Source organism: Giraffa tippelskirchi, chromosome 13 (genome assembly GCF_054371585.1).
Source record: "Giraffa tippelskirchi isolate mGirTip1 chromosome 13, T2T-mGirTip1v1.2.pri, whole genome shotgun sequence".
Taxonomy (NCBI): Eukaryota; Metazoa; Chordata; class Mammalia; order Artiodactyla; family Giraffidae; genus Giraffa; species Giraffa tippelskirchi.
The window spans coordinates 118513490-118530636 of NC_137287.1; the positions used below are offsets into that span (position 1 = coordinate 118513490).

The 17147-nt window shown below is 47.6% G+C and overlaps 1 protein-coding gene across 1 annotated transcript in view; it reads right to left on the reverse strand.

Moving 5' to 3' along the window:
• Window positions 1–6933: 6933 nt before the first annotated feature.
• KCNB1 (potassium voltage-gated channel subfamily B member 1) overlaps window positions 6934–17147 on the reverse strand; it is a 103056-nt gene continuing 92842 nt past the window's right edge. Inside the window, exon 2 of the mRNA XM_081561089.1 lies at window positions 6934–10005. Within this exon, the coding sequence (XP_081417215.1) occupies window positions 7996–10005 (2010 nt within the window). The 3' untranslated portion in view covers window positions 6934–7995. The remainder of the gene's footprint in view (window positions 10006–17147) is intronic.

Here is a 17147-nt window from a genome sequence, read left to right on the forward strand (position 1 = left end):
ATTGGAGAGAGACCCCCAAAGTCCTGGTGAAGACGAGGGGGCCCGAGCCACGCTGAGAAGTCCAAATCCTGTGGGCATCTTCTCCCGTGCTTCTTTCCTTGTTTTCCAAGCCTGGATGAGCTTAGGGAGGCAGGAAGTGTGTGGCAATCCATGCAGGACTCCGGAGGGCATCTCAATGGGACAGAATTGGGAGTTTTCTTCATTTTCCAGAATGGTCACGTCATGGCAGCCAGCCACTTGCGCTGTTTCTGCAGGACAGGGCCTCAAGGGGGATCTTGGAAACTGGGCTTTTGTTTAATTTTGGTTTGGGAGGAAGGCAGTTGCTCAGACTATCCAGCCAAACCTCTCGCCCTGCCTCATGCTGTGATGAAGCAACCTGAGACTTCCTGGATGCGGGGTCACCCTGAGGACGAAGTCCCCGCTCCTCCAGGCCCACCATCGACAATTAGGGGGAAATTTAAAACCTCTTTTGTCAATGCTGTCCTTGGATGTGGACGCTCCTCCTGCAGGCCACCATAGTCGAAGCCTCGTTTTGTAGTAAAACTAGATTGTAGCGGTCTCTCCCTTTCGGCCCTTCTGGACTTCCTTCATTGGGGGGCGGGGGAGGAGACTTTCAAGGGTCTGGAATGGGATTTCCTGTTTTATTTGTTGAAAAAAAAAAAGCCCTTTGGGGATGATGCTGTTTGCCGTTGCCTGGCCAGTTGGTTCCTTAGGCAGCTGGCGAGTGGGTAAAAGATAACTGTGTCTCTTGTACAGAAAGCCTGAGGCCTACGTGGGCACAGGATCTGGGCAGAAGGTGAAGCACCATGAGAAAGCCAGCCAGAGAAGCGGGGGTCACTCCCCGGCTGGCCTGGGGAGGGGAGCACGAGCCTCATCCCACAGTGTGGTCCCTGGCAGGGCACTGGGGGCGGCCTGGCGGCATCATTGCAGTCGTCCGAGATGGGGCGCAGAGGGGGTCGGGGTGTCCCGCTGCCACTTCCTTCCCTGATACCCCCTCAGAAAGCTCCACACTCTAGAATCTGAGCTTCTGCTAACTGCGCCTTCTGCCTGTGCCCCCGTGGCTTAAGCCTGTGCTCAGATGTTCAGACCACACACACACACACACACACACACACACACACACACACACACACACACACACACACACACACACACACACACACACACACACACACACACACACACACACACACACACGGGCATACACTGGAAGGGGGTGGGGAGGGGGTGGTGGAGAGAAACTTTCCCCGGATGTTCAGTCCAGTTGGTATACACACACACACACACACACACACACACACACACACACACACACACACACACACACACACACACGGGCATACACTGGAAGGGGGTGGGGAGGGGGTGGTGGAGAGAAACTTTCCCCGGATGTTCAGTCCAGTTGGTATGCAGTACTAGGTGCCCTCAGCAACATCTGTTTCATACATCAAGTAGCCTCTTTTTAAACACCTGTGGTGTCAGAGAGCTCATGACCCGAAATGGCACCAAGTTCCATGGGGGGGCAGCCCTGCCTAGTAGAAGGGGTTTCTTAATCTGAGCTGAAATTGACTGTCAGGTCCCTTTCGTGCAGGAGAAACTTGTAGAGACTGGCATGCAGCCATCCTGTGGTTAGGTGGTCCCTTCTTCAGGTGAATGGCCCCACTCCATCCCATCCCCCTCCCGCCTTTAGATATTTCCAGGATCTCCTCAAGCAGGAATGGAGAGTTAAGAGTTAGCAGTGAAGATGAGGGGCTACTCGACGAACAGACTCCTTTCCATATCCATTTCTTCAAGCTGGCATTTGGGGGAGTTCAGGAGAAATTCCAGATTCAGACAATATCAGGGGCAGTGGATGGAAACCCCAGCGATACAACATTTTCCTAGATGAAACACCCCCAGACACCCACAGGCAAGAGTGTCTGTTTATCTGACCATCAAGCCTAGCAAAATGCTGGGAGACAAAAGACTGGGAGACAGTCTTGTTGTTCTTGTGCAAAAGTTTTTTTTTTTTTTTAAATCTTGTCTATTTTATTTGGCTTTGTTTCAAACCAGATTACTGGGAATTGGGGAGGTGGGAAAACTCTGATTGGAGTCTTAGCCCAGAATGTAGCTCAAATGGTAAAGAATCAGGGTTCAATCCCTGGGTTGGGAAGATCCTCTGGAGGAGGGAATGGCAATCCACCCCAGTAATCTTGCCTGGAGAATCTCACGGACAGAGAAGCCTGGCAGGCTACAGTTCTTTGGGTTGCAAAGAGTCGGACACGTCTGGGCGACGAACATACACGCCAGAATGATATGTTTGTTGTTCTGTTGGTTTCCCCTTGGAGTTGATGACACAGTGGGCGATGGTTCCCTGCCATCGGGGGGGTCCTGACTTGGCTCAGATCTTTGACTTGCGCAGAGGGCCAGAGCCCTGCCCAGCGAGGCAGGTGGGATATGACAATCTACAGATGCCCGCTAGAGATGATCTGGGCTTTCTTCCTCTTCTTGCACGAAATGATGGATGGAGAATCATCTTCTGGTGAAGATGCTATTTCACGAGATGTTGCCAGCCACCTGTGGCCTGGAAACCGCCTGGTGGAATGAATTACCAGTACAGTCCAGACACTCCCTGATAGGTGGAAGCTGGAAAAACACCACCATCCTTGCCACGATCTCTGGCTCTGTGGAGCCAAGCAGCTGGAGAGGGAAGCGGAGATGAGATGGCAGATTCTGGGGACTGTCCCTTCTCAGGATTTGGCTGCAAGCTTGTCTGGCCGACCGTGGTGGTGAGGCTGTCGGACACGGGCTGAAATGCATAACTGATTAAAAGTGGATGAGATCTGAGGCGCAGGATTTTCTCTGGGTTTTGAGAACCTGAAAGTGCTCTGATCTTCAGATCCAATCGATGTCACAGGGCAGCAGGGCGCCGGATGTGGCGACAGGCCAGCCAGGAGGGGTTTCGGCGTTCTCTGAATCTCAGAAATGCCAGAGGGAGGTTTTCTTGCATGAGATTTTAGACTCCAAGATCTCTGGGAAGAAGAAAACTCAGTCCCTTTAGAACCCCAGAAGGGTGTGGGGGATGAGCTAAACCTGCCCACATCCCATCCCGATTTTGAGGGCCATCTGTAGCCCTGCTCCCCCTGGCCTCACTCTTGTATCTGTGCTCTGGATTCTTAAGAACAATAAACAACAACAGACAGAATGAGGAAAGAGGTCAACAGATTCTAGGCCTTGTGTTAGAAAATGCCTGATGAGGCAATCAGAACCCCAAAGTCTTTCCCCACCTCCAGAAAATCAGAATAAAAAAGAGGAAGAAGAAGAAGAAAAAAAAAACAGTCCAAGGAACAATGGGAGGAAATGAAAGAGATCAGAAGACATCAGCTGCGATAATGACTAACAATAAACTCCTAAGATGTTACTGTGTATTACAAAAGAAGAAAGTAGACTCAATGGCCCAATTATAAATTTGCTAAAAATACATATATATATATTATATATATATTTTATTTGAACAAAAAAATAGACTACTCTGAGATGCGCGGACATCCTATGATGTAGTCACGCATCAGATATTTCTAGAGCCAGAAAAATGGCAACAGAAAATGCAGAGGTAACTCTTATTTCTGGATGTAGCCAGCGCTGGTTTGGGTCACCCAGGGTTGAGTGAAAGCATTTGGAAGCTGTCATATAAGCAGTGGGAGGTGAGGAAATTTCATTTCAGGGCTGGAGGTTCTCCACTGTCCTGCTGGGGGAGTCACAGGAGGACTCTTTCATCTCCTGCCAACTTCATGGCGGTAGAAAAAGTCCTTTCTCAAAGGATCATGTGCTAGAGGGTTTTCGCCTCCCTCTCAGAGGATTCAAAGTTACTTGACTGGAGGCTGAAGCTTGGGGTCATGTTACTTAAGACTAGTTAGTTGGCAGAGAAACGAGGGAAAGAGAGAGAGAGAGAGAGACCGGGCTTTAGTGACCCTTGTCTGGTAAATTTTAAATTCCCCCCCTGCCCATGGACTATACACTCCAGCCAAGACTTGGAGCAAGACAGAAATATACAATAGTTACAAACATCAACAATACATTACAGTTTTACAGAAGAGAATACCATTCTGGTGTTTTTTTTTTTCTCTTTAGAAACGTGGATATTATTAGGAGAAAGGGCAAGGACGAGGCTTACAGATACTAAGACACGGCGGAGGAAAGGTTGGTAATCAGTCTGAAAAAGTCTGTGTCACCAGCAACTCTCAGGGGCGAGCCAGGTGGGTCAAAAGGAAATGGCCTCCTCAGGATTTTGCTGTTTTCACCAGCGTCATTTTCTTCCTTCTTGATCCCCAGGGGGAAAGAAAGGGGTTTCATGGGAATGAATGTTCTTTCCTCTTTTTTCTTTCCCCATTAAGTGTGCTTAAGATAAAATTCCTAAAGAAGGCACTGAGAAATCTACTGCACGGAAGTCCTATTGTTTTTCTTTACCCCAAGATAAAAAGGTGAATAGACGGACTCCTCCCGAGCTTGCCCACCTCTCTCTGCTGGTTGCCGATGGTCCCCTGGGTGATCAGGCTGCACAGCTACCTGGTCCCTTGTTTTTGTTGTCCCTTGTAGTGTGCGTCTTGACACACACGCTCAGTTGTGTCCGGACCTGGTCCCTAGCCCTTTTTGATAATGGTGGAAGTTTGGCGGGGTTCTTGAAGAGTTTTACTAAATGTGCTGAAGGGACCAGACATCCATCCACCTCCAGCCCCTAGATTCATTTTTTTGGGTTGAAATAACATTTCTTGTTTTTTTTTCCTCCCACTTTCATTGGTTCAGGAATGGGTGGGACCACCAGGTTAAAGCAGTATTTGCCTCCAAACCATTGCTTTTCTCTCCTCCATCAACTCCAGTCTGTCAAGGTTAGCTGCTCAGTGGAGACTCTTAGCTAGATTTCCCAGTGCACATACACAGTACACTTACAAGTAGGGTGTACACATCTTAAAAAATCTGGGCATGTTTCTTTTTGGCAGGTGGGGGCCTGGGAAAACTTACAATACTCTATTTTGAATCGGCACAGAGTAAAAGCTATATTCCTATGATAACATCCACAAGTAAAAGGAAAACCCAAAACAAAATGCAATACTTTCTAAGCATAGTATATGCTGAGTTTCAGATATTCTGTTTCTATAAGAACTCTATAGGACTCTGGCTATTAAGCCTGAACAGGTAGGTTCTTCATAATACTTCTGAATTCATCCTTCAAAAGTGACTCAATAAAATGCTACTTTAAGTTCAGACAAAATACACGAGGAAGGAAAGGGGAAGGTCCTGCATGACCACGCAAGGCAGATAGGGCCTTTGGTTACAAGGAGAGTTGCACCAATTGGTTATTAGTTTAAAAAAAGAAAGAAAAAAGAAATCATTTCTAATCTGTACACTTCTCGACTGCTTCAACCAGCAAATGAAATGCCTCGATTTGAAGAAGGGGTGATAAGTTCCTTCTCACTATATATGGCTATATTTAAACATGTTCACTTTCCTGATATGTAAAATAGACTATATTATTATTATTATTAATTTTTACAGATAGCATCAGCTCTAAAAATATCTGAATCGGAAATCACAACTATTTACTTTTATCAAAAAGCATTTGTTTGTTTTCCCTGAATTTTCACGTTTGTGCTGATGGCAGAGGTGAATGGTGATGGAAACAGAGACACGAGAGATGGCCCCGGAAGACTGTCTTGCAGCCCTTCCTCCATCGGCCCCCAGCTTGTACTGTGTGCTCAGCAAAGCACCTGGGGGCCTTGCACTTCCTCTTTTCGGTGAGCCCCCAGCCCAGGATAACCTCATACTCCCTGCCCCTTAAATCCCTTAGGATTTGATGCAAGAGTACTCTGGTACTTCTGGAGTCAAGACACTGTGTTAACGCAGCAAAAAACAGCATTGCGCCCTCTTGGAGGGATCTACAGTCTTTGGAGATGCTGAGAAGCAGTACGGACCGGGTGCATATGCAGCAGAGGACACAACGGTTTTTAAGGGCAGTGGAATGACCCCGTGTCATCATACCTGTGACAGGTGGCCCAATCTCATGCCACTGTGCAGAGGGCAGGCAGAACGATTCTGTGATGCTTGTGTACTGACAGGTGGATTGTGACATTGTACTAACAGGCAGACCAACAACAGATTCTATGAAGGACAGGCAAACCACGTTTTGTTCCATCAGGAAGACGGATGCTTGGTACTATATTGAGGATCAGCAGAGCTACGCTATTGTACTTGGGACACCATCCATCAACACTGTGTTAGGAGAATGACATTGCTCCATTGTACTGAAGACAAGTAGATCAATAACGTGTCATTTTCACTAACAGATGGGCCAACAGCATGGCATCGTGCTAACCAGTGGCTCCACGCAGTGTTCCCGAACTGGGGAATGGCCAGCACCACCATGCTGTTGAACTAAAATCAGGCAGGTCAACGCCAGGTCATCAAACTAAGACAGGAAGACCAACACGGAGAGAGGGAGACCAGAACCGCTCACAATGCACACAAATACTTATTGCTTTTGTCTGTACTGGCTGCATTGATGGCTGCAGAAAGGAGAGCTGAGCTGTTAGTACAGACAGTGACATTGAAAACCCACCCACACCTGGTGGACAAGAAAGAGAACAGAGTAAAACACCCAATGCCCAACCATCTACATCATTCTTCTGAGATGTTCGTGTCTCCTGTACACACGACTTAAGCACAGGACCCCACGCAAGGGCCAAGTACCCTTTCTGATGCAAGAGGGTTAAGGGGAAGCTTCAAGGGGGCAGGGAAAGAGCCCACAGACTTTGACAGCAATGCCAGCACAGTATCACCCACCGTGGCCAGACACACGCCTGGAGCAAAAACTCAGCTGTAGTCCCAATGAAGTGGCCCACGGGAAAACATGCTCGTTTTAAAGTGCGAGATGGTTGACACTGTCCCTGGTAAAACCTATTTTTTTGAAAAACATAAAGTGCTTTTTATTTTAACTTTTTTCTTAAAACTTAAATACCACAGGAAACAAAAAAGAAATTCTATTATAATAAGTACTTTCCCTGCCTCAGCAGGAAGGATTCAAAAGTCTAAACTGGGCATTTCAATTGGGGATTTTTTTTTTTCCTTTCGTTTTTTTCAGGTTAAAAAAAAACCAGATTTTATTCTGTTCTTCGGTAACATACAGTCACTTTGAATAAGCTATTCTTTTGCATATTTGACACTTGCATATCTTTTGAGTCTACGCTAGCGATGTACAGAAAGCGTTTTCCTTCTCCACCCTAAAGCAGTGCTCAGAGTTCATACTGTTGCCTGAGCACCCGCCTTCTGAACCCTTTCCAGATTGCCAGGGGGCAATTAGAATTGAGTACAAGTGGTGCAACTCACCCTGATGATATCTCAAAATAAAACCTCAGGTACTATGGAATACTGAAGTCAATGAAGACATTTGAGGAAGGGTTTTGCGCTGGGATCCTGGCTTATGGTGCAGCTTTCCCCAGGACATGAGCATCCCCGGTAGCCTTCTAACAGAGGGATCCATCCAGCAGGTGATGGACAGAAGTTCCTAGAGGTGGCCAGGCAACACCCAAAACCAAAATGGTCAACCCACTCTTCGAACACCGGCCACCTGTTCCAGCATCCTTCTTCAGCGGAAGCCAGGAGGGATGAAGATGTTGCCCTCGGAGGCTGTGGCGAGCCATGAAAGAATGAGCAGGTGGCCTCGGTGGTGTCTAGAACATGGTAGTGGTGGCTGCGAGTTCTGTTCTTGTCATCTTCCAAAGAGGGCAGTAGAGTTGTTACAAGAAGGCGCCAGACCCCAGGGCTTGGCCGGCTTTGCTTCTGATGGACCCGTTAACGGCTCTCAAGGTTTTAAGGGAGCTTCCTCTGGAGTCTCTCTTCTTTCTGGGGGCTTTGCAGAGCCTTTCTGTTTCAGAGTTCATGCAGAAAACCTCCGCGGCAGGTAAGCTGAACAGCACCCCTCTTTGGACGCTGCCAGAAGTCTCTCCTCCGTGTGGGGGTGGTTCAGATGCTCTGATCACGTGTGCTGCTGTGGGCTCCGCCCCCCGGCAACACGCGGACCTCCGGGGAGATGTGGTTCTCAAGTTTGCACTTTTCTGGACCACTGGGAGCTTTTCCAGTCAATGCTTCTGTAGAGTAAATACAGTTCTGCCTTAAGAACTTAGGGGAGGTGGGTAAGGGGGAGCTTTCAAAGTGGTTCTTCTCTGACCTCGTCCCGACACTGAACTTGGGACTACTGTTCCCCTGGAGGCTCTTGGGAGGGCTGGAGTCCACGCTGTAGAGGACTTGCCCTTCCTCATCTGTGTCCGCGTCAATGTACTGGTGGATACCTGCTTCGAAGTTGAATGCTATTGCTGTGTGTTTCTCGGGCGACCGGGGGGGTGTCCGAGCACTTGCTGTGGTGTAGATGGAGGACTCTGGACTCAGCACAGGCCTGTCCAAGAGGGTGGCACACTCCAGCCCCGCAACAGCTGCTGCAGCACCCCCCCGGTTCCTAAGAGGGTCACGGTACATCCCCAGAATGGGGACTAATGGACTGGGATCACCCTCCATGAAGTTGACTTTAAGTGCTCGAAGCTTCAAGGGGTTGGTGGTCTTCATGGAACTCTTGGGGCTCTCGATAAAGAAAGTGGAGTGATGGCTGGCATCAGGGGTGGAGTTGGCCTCCACGAACCTACCACCAGTGGCACCCAGAGCTCCCTGCCAGCTAACCTCTGGGGCCATGCCACCTCCAGTTTTGCTGGGAAGTGATGCCAAAGGGCTGTGGGAGAATCTGGTGGCTTCAGGGAAGTCTGTGGCACAGCTAATGAAGCTATCAATGCTTGACATGCTTCGCATGTCAATGACCCCTTCTGTACGAGTAGGCAGAGGGGCCACGGGGCTGGGGATACTCTCCATTTCAAGTTCTTCCTTTGGTTTACTCTGGGTGGCTGACTCCTTAGTATTGAGAATGGGTTGAGATTGGGTCTTGGCCATCTTGTTGTACATATCTTCCAACTGCTGGACGTTCAAGTGCTGAGGACTAGAAGATGACCTGGCTTTCTCAGGGGATCCCGGCTCCTTGGTTTCAAAGGATTTACTTGAGCTGGTTTCAGACAGTGTCCTCTTGGTCCATTTCCATTTGTTCGGAGACAAGTGATTATCTTGTACTTTGTCTTTCTGACCCACATTCTCTCCATTTTTCTCAACCACAATGTCCATCATCTCGATGCTCCGGGGGAATGCATCCTTCATGTTCATGGATACTATGCTGCCATTCCTCTTGGCTCTCTCCAGAGCCTCTCTCCGCTTGATGGCTTTCTCCTGCCTTTTTTGCTCTTTGTAAAACTCGGAGAAGTTATTGACAATGATGGGGATGGGAAGAGCAATCACCAGGACCCCTGCGATGCAGCAGAGACCCCCCACAATTTTCCCCAGGAGAGTCTTGGGGTAGATGTCTCCATACCCAACAGTTGTCATGGTGATGGTGGCCCACCAGAAAGAGGCCGGGATGCTTTTGAACTTGGTGTCATCCTCATCCTTCTCAGCAAAGAAGACAAGGCTGGAGAAGATCATGATGCCCATGGCGAGGAAGAGGATGAGCAAGCCCAGCTCATTATAGCTCCTCCGCAGGGTGAAGCCCAAGGACTGGAGGCCAGTGGAGTGACGTGCCAGCTTAAGGATGCGGAGAATACGCATGATGCGGAAGATCTGGACCACGCGGCGGACGTTCTGGAACTGCAGCACGCTCTTGTTGGATTCAGTGAGGAAGATGGTGACATAATACGGCAGAATGGCCAGCAAGTCAATGGCGTTGAGCGGGCCCTTGAAGAACTTCCACTTTTTGGGGGAGGAGAGGAACCTCAGTAGGTACTCCATGGTGAACCAGGCGATGCACACGGCCTCCACGTGGGCCAGCTGGGGGTTGTCTGTGGTCTGGCCAAACTCGTCAAGGCTCTGGAGCTCGGGCAGGGTGTTGAGAGACAGGGCAATGGTGGAGAGGACGATGAACATGATGGAAATTATGGCAAGGATCTGTGAGGAGAAGAGAGTGGGATTTAGTTAACAACCACCAATGGGACGGTCATCCTAATACTCTGGGTCTGTAGGACATTTCTCAGTGCTCAAGAGCATTTTCATATCTCGTCAATTAGCTAAGGCTGGATATTTGAGATAAAAAGATTATTTATTCAAATCCATTTATCACATAGACTTGGAAACTGATGCCCAGAGAATTGAAATCATTTAAAGCTAATCATCAAGCCCAAGGGCCAGTCAAATTTGTCTATAAAGGGGCAGATAGTAAATATTTTAGACCTTGAAGCCCACGAATTCTTTGTTGCCACCACTTAACTCTGCAGCCGTAGCACGAAAACAGCCTCAAAAATTACATAAATGAATGAACATAAAACTATTTCAATAAAACTTTATTTACAAAAACAGGCAGTGGGCTGAATTTGACCTGAAAGTCATAGTTTGCTGTCTCATAGTGGTTCATAACTATTGTGGAGTGGGTACCACTTTTCCTGACATGATACCAATGATAATAAGTTACCCTTTATCAAGTGTTCATTGTATGCTGGGCACTGTGCTAGTCACTTTCCATGAAGCTCCTTGTTTCATTCTTTTTTTAAAAAAATATTTATTTATTTGGCTGTTCCAGGCCTTTGTTGTGGCATGTGGGACCTAGTTCCCTGACCAGGGGAACCACCAGGGAAGTCCCCTTATTTCACTCTTACAACAATCCCATTATCGTATTGTACCTCCAGAGAAGAGAGGAAGAAACCTAAGCTTTCAAAGCTAGTAAGCTGAAGAGCCAGAATATTTACTTGGGTTTGTCTGCCCCCAGTACACGAGCTCTTAAGGCCATGTAAGAAATGAGATAAAAACTACAGACCTTTTTGCTAAACACTCAAGATTTTGCAGATGATTTTCAGGGAGGCATAGACATCCTGGTCTCATGTTAGTAATTCCCGAGTATGACTATGAATTTTTAAGGCTAAGGATCACAGTTTAACTACTTTTGAGTTCCCTGAATCAAGAAGAGGGTCTGGGGGCTTCCCTGGTGGCTCAGTGGTTGAGAGTCTGCCTGCCGGTAGTGAAGACGTGGGTTCGATCCTTGGTCCAGGAGGATCCCATGTGACACAGAGAGGCTGGGCTGGAGCGCTCTGGAGTCCAGGAACCCCAACTGATGAGGCCACTCGCTGCAACTATTGAGGCCCAAGGGCTCTGGAGCCCATGCTCTGCAATAAGAGAAGCCTCTGCGATGAGAAGCCCGCGCAACACAGCTAAAGAGCAGCCTCTGCCCTCCGCAACCAGAGAAAAGTCCGCACAACAGCCAAGACCCAGCACAACCAAAAATAAAATGAATAAATAAATTTTTAAAAAAGAGAAAAGGGTCTAGTCCAGATATTTGGGCTCACTGGATGTTTATCAAAATTAATAGAACCTAGGCTAGACTACAGCTTAGGCAGAAATGCAGGCAGATGTAATACATTGTTCTGGTGTCTTTTTTTTTTTTTTTCAAAAATACAAATACAATCACATCACTCTCCTGCTTAATAAATTTCCAGGCCTCTTCAGGAGAAAATCGAAACTCCTAAACTTATCAATCAGCCCTCCTCACTCCTCCCCCCAAAACTGTCCTCTTCTCATAGGCTTGCCCCTCTCTTTCTTCTGCCTCTGCTGAAGAGCTGGGGGTGGGGGTGAGGGCTCCATGCCTGTATTATTTGATCCTGACTACCGCTGAATGACTCAGGGATGGACAGAAAATCCAGGCTGGGCTGAACCAGTCCACCATGGGAGATTTGAGTTCAGGGATCCAGGGGACAGTAGGTTACGGGGATGGTGAGCCTCTGAATTAAATGGTCAAGTACCATCTAGGCCTGAACCAGCTTCATGATAAGCCCAAGCCTCAAGCAGCTTTTTCCCAAGTTGTAGGGGATCAGAAAAGCCATAAAAAAAATCAGAGAAAGCTGAACCTTTGAGAGAAGGCAGGGATTAACGGGAAGAGGCACAAAGAAGGAGCAGAGAGGACACAGAGGATTTGAAAAAGGGTGGAGAGGGCCGCAGCTGAGAGCTTGGGCTCTGCTTTCAGGCTGTTTCAGGTTCAAGTTTCAGAGCTTCCACTTTCTCACCTTGAGCCAGGCAATTAACCTCTCTAAGCCTCAGTTTCATCATCTGCAAAATGGGATAATAATAACAGTGAAGAGAGCTGCTGTGAAATTAAACGGGTTAACACACGCAGAGCACTCAGGACAGCTTCCAGCAGCACCTGGTGAGTGTCTAATAAATGCCAGCTGTCATTACAGGGGAAATAGCTCAGCCCACACTACCCTGTTAGCCCAGACCACCCAGCATCTGAGCCGCTGGCTAGTCTTTGCTTCTCACCCTTGACCTGAAACTGCCTGCTGTGTCCTGAAAGGAAACACCAGTGCTGTTTGGGTGAGCATGAGAGAGTTCAGGCCGCTGCGGTGAATCTGCAATCAGGACGCATGGTTGGCAAGTCCCTCTGGGTTGAACTCTGACTCCCCTCTTTGGTCTCTCCTGCCACAGGTACCCAGGTTCCATGCTTCCCTTATCACATGCTATTGTTGGTCAGTTCTGCAGGTTTGTGCCTCTTCCTCTCTGTCCAGTGAATTCCAATCCATCTTTTAAAATCCAGCCCACATGGCCTTTCCCTACAGAGGTCATCCTTGGAGGGGCCAGCCACTCCATCTGCGGGGCTCTCTCATCATTTTGCCAAGCCTTGGGGGTACTTAGCACACACAGCCTGTGACAGGTGTGTGTGTGTGTGTGCGCAAATCACTGCCCAGAACCTGTGAGCTTTGGAGGGGACAGGGATGGTTTCTGAGATTCATCTCTACACCCCGAGTACCTAGGACAGCTGGTTCCCATGGTGTTTCTTGGCTGGGGCTCAAGTTCTCAGAGCACCCATGGAAAGGTCAGGTTCAGAGTCAGTTTTCAATCTGGCTACTATTTATTAACCATCTTCAACGACTGAGGCATGTTGCAAGGCGCTGGGGGTACCACAGGTAGCAGGAGGGCTCTAGTGTCTTTCCAGGCCAGCTCAGAAGATGAAAGGGAGTGTCACGCCACGCAGTACTTCTGCAGCCTCAGTTATTCCACCACTTTCTTGTTTTTTGTTTTTGTTTTTTTTTGCTCTAGCTGCCTGGAGGAGGCCATGGCAACCCACTCCAGTATCCTTGCCTGGAGAATCTCACGGACAGAGGAACCTGGCCGGCTACAGTCCTTAGAGCTGCACAGAGTTGGACACGACTGAAGCGACTTAGCGTGCACGCATAGCTGTCTGACATATTTCATATCATAAAAAGAAAAAAGAAAACTTTTGTGTTTTAATTTCTGGATTAGCACTCACTGAAAAAATAAAATTATATATGTATAATTGAATCACTTTGCTGTATACTGGAATGACAGCATTGTAAATCAGCTATACTTCAATAAAAATAAATTTTAAAAAAGTAAAAATCTATAGTAGCCTTCTAAAATGACTTATTTGACACATACAGAAGTAGACCTAATTTATGTACATTTATGAACCATAATCAAACCAAAACCTGTGAACCCACCACCCAAAAAACAGGGCACGGAGCAATAACAATGACACTTCTGGCGTGTCCTTCTCCAGGCCTGAGATAATCAGACTTTTTATCCTCATCCCTTTTCTGTAGAGTTTTTAATACAAATGTATGTATCCTTAAACAAATTACTATTTTTCGTTAATTTTTATTGGAGTATAGCAGCTTTACAATGTTGGGTTAGTTTTCACTGTACTAGCAAAATGAGTCAGTCATACACATACATATAATCCCTCCGTTTTGGTCTTCCTTCCCATTCAGGTCACCACAGAGCATTAAGGAGAGTTCCCTGCTTGCTTGCTTAGTCGCTCAGTTGTGTCTGACTCACTGCAACACTTTGAACCAGGCTCCCGTCCACCGTATTCTTCAGGCAAGAATACTGGTATGGGACCCAGGGATCAGACCCATATCTCTTACCTCTCCTGCACTGGCAGGCAGGTTCTTTACCACTAGTGCTACCTGGGAAGCCCCCACTACTTGCACTAAACTTCCCTTCAGAATAAAATCAACAAACACTACTTACCTGGTTTTGTTTTAGCCTTGTCCTAAGAAATCATCTTTGCAAAACTGCTGATTTTGCATAGCTAAGGATATACGTATTAAATATTCATTTAAATAACTCCGTGAGCATTGGAATAAGCCTTTGGAACTCGCACTGAGGTTAACAGTGTGGACCCTGGGGAATCCTTGGCGGGCCCTGGTCAAGTGTCCTCAGGCCCGGGGCCCGGGTTCAGTCACTGGTCTGGGAACTGAGATTCTGCAAGCCGTGCAGTGTGGCCAAAAAAACACAAAAATGTGTGGGCCCTGGAGCTGGAATTTAGCTCTGCCAGTTTTTGGTAAAGAGGCCTTGGACACTGCAACTTTTCTTGTTTCAGTCTCCTTATTTGTAAAATGAGGGTCTTCCAGTGGTTCTTAACTGGGTATGCCCCAGCCCCATCCTGGGAGACTTTTGGCAAATTCTGCAGAAATTTTTGGTTGTCACGACTTGGAGGAGGAGTGTTACTGGCAGCTCGTGGGTGGAAACAGGGATGCTGTTAAATATCCTATAATGCACAGAACAGCCCCCGCCACGGAGAATGATCAGGTCCCAGATGTTAATAGTCCCAAGGTTAAGAAACTCTGGGATATACATAAAGTCAGCTTCTCAGAAGCCAGAGCATGAGGGAAAAGACTTGTCAACCCAGAGCTGGGCACAGAGGGTCTGACCTTTCAGGGCGGCCAGCCGGAGACCTTGGGCTGGGTCCTCCCTCCATGTGGAGGCACTGCTGTCTCTGACTCCAGGCCCCAAGGGCGAGGGCGGCTGCAGGGGGGACGGAGCAGATTCCTGGAGAGCTTGCCACTTTAAGAACTGAGAGGTCTGGTTTCCCCCAGAGGCTGGCAAGGGAAGCCTGCTCCAGTTTCTAACCCCCAGACAACTCCAGGGGAGGCCCACATAATTGATATCGGCTGACAGTTGCATGAATTATGCACCCACCTATTGTACAGTCCTTGGCGCTGTTATTCTAGGGCGGCTCCCCCTACTTTGTACCTAAGAATGTGTTCTTCCCTCCCCTCCTCTCAGCCTGAGATACTTAGGACAGAGGCTCACCTCATCCTGGAGAGGGGCTGAGGCTTGGGTTGGGAGGGTCAGAGCGTGCCCAGCCTCCTGCCCTGGCACATGCAGGCATCAAATATCCTGAGTGCTAACACAGTGTGACCCACCCTCCTAGCCCTGCCCACGAGACTGCTTTCTCTTCCAGACCTGCTGAAGCCCTTAGGGTCAGGGTTAGACTTCCTGACTGGGGAGCTTTTCAACATAAGTTAAACCCTCTGTGACTCAGTTTCCTCATCTGTAAGAATGGGAGGGTGGTCACTGCAATGTGGAAAACAGAAATCAATGAATTCATTAGGCCTTTAGCTCAAGCTTTTATCATTTCACAGCATCTTATTTATAAGCTGGTTGGACTTGGCTTCAAGCACTAGTATTATTATTCTGTGTGGCCTTGGACAAGTCACTTCCCCTCTCTGAGACTCCATTTCTTTATCTCTAAAGTGGAGAAGAAAGTAATTGAGCACCTACCACAAGCTCCGGGAGTTGGCAATGGACAGGGAAGCCTGGAAAGTTGCAGACTATGGGGTCGCAAAGTCGGACACGACTGAGTGACAGAACTGAACTGAACCGAACCGCTAAACAGTCACTTAATATATATTTTATGTTATTCAATTATTATTTGGGTAATTTATTGTCCCCCTTACCCCCAGCCTCTGGACTGGGGCTTTGGGAAGTCCAGGACTAGGTCTGTGGACCCCAGTGCCTGGCTAAGGCAGCAAGCACCCTCTAAACAGTCTTAAACCCAGATGAACAGTGGGTTTTTTTGTTGTTGTTATTGTTGTTTGTTTTTATTTTTTTAAGCTGTTTTTTTTTCCCTCAGCTCTCAGTCGTTCTTTTTGCTTTTAACTTTTTTTCAAGCTGTGTGATTCTGTTTTATTATTTGTAAGAGCCAAAAAAGGAAATCAATCCAAATGTCCATCAGCTGATGGATAAACAAACCGTGGTCTATCTATACAATGGAATATTATTCAGTCATAGAAAGGAATGGAATACTGATACGTGATAAAATATGGATGAGTCTTGAGAACATTATGCTGAGTAGAAGAAGCCAGACACAAAAGGCCACATAGTGTATGATTCCATGTATATGAAATGCCCAGAAAAAGCGCATCTATGGAGACAGAAGGCAGGTTAGCTGTTGCCGGGGTGGGGACAGGGGGTAACAGTCAATGGGCATGAAGGATCTCATTGGGATGATGAAAACATTCTAAAATTGATTTAGGATGATGGTTGTACAACTTGGCAAATTTACTGAAAAGTCATTGAATTGCTCACTGGAAATGGGTGAATTCTGTGCTGTGTAAAATAAGCCTCAAATAAGTTAAATAAAAGGCTACTTTCCATAAAGAGTGTCCCATTGCTTCTAATCCTCACACTCACATTGATAGGTTACAGGAGAGAAACAGAAATCTGAGTGAGCCACAGCCCTGCTGTAAACCTCGCAATGGCTCCCTGTCAAGCTCCGATCTCTCGGCATTTGTTAGGCGTGTTATTTACCGAGCACTTACTAAGTGCTATGCTCTTTGCTGGAGATGCAGCGTGGATAAGAAAGACAATTTCCCTGGCCTCAAAGAACTGGTAGGTAAAGGCAGGCCAAAAAACCCACAAACCAAAAAAGGAGCAAAATGATGTCAGATAGTATCGTGCGCTACATGTTACTGAGGAAAACATACCAAGAAGGAGAGAAGCACTAGCAGCGTCCACATGAGGTTGGGTGGTCAGGGCAGGCCTTTCACGGGAGATGTCCTGGTTCTGAGGCTTGAAGGTGAGGAGTATGTCATTCAAAAATCCAAACATTCCAGGTACGAGCACGGCATGTGCAAAGGCCCTGGGGTGGGAATGAGCTTGGCATATCAGCAACAGAAAGAAGCTCAGTGTGGGTGCGGCTGCATGAGCCAGGTGGAGGGTGGGAGCAGATGAGGTCAGAGAAGCAGGAAATGCAACAGGGAGATCTGGATTTTGTCTTAAGACCGCCTTCCTTCTCTCTC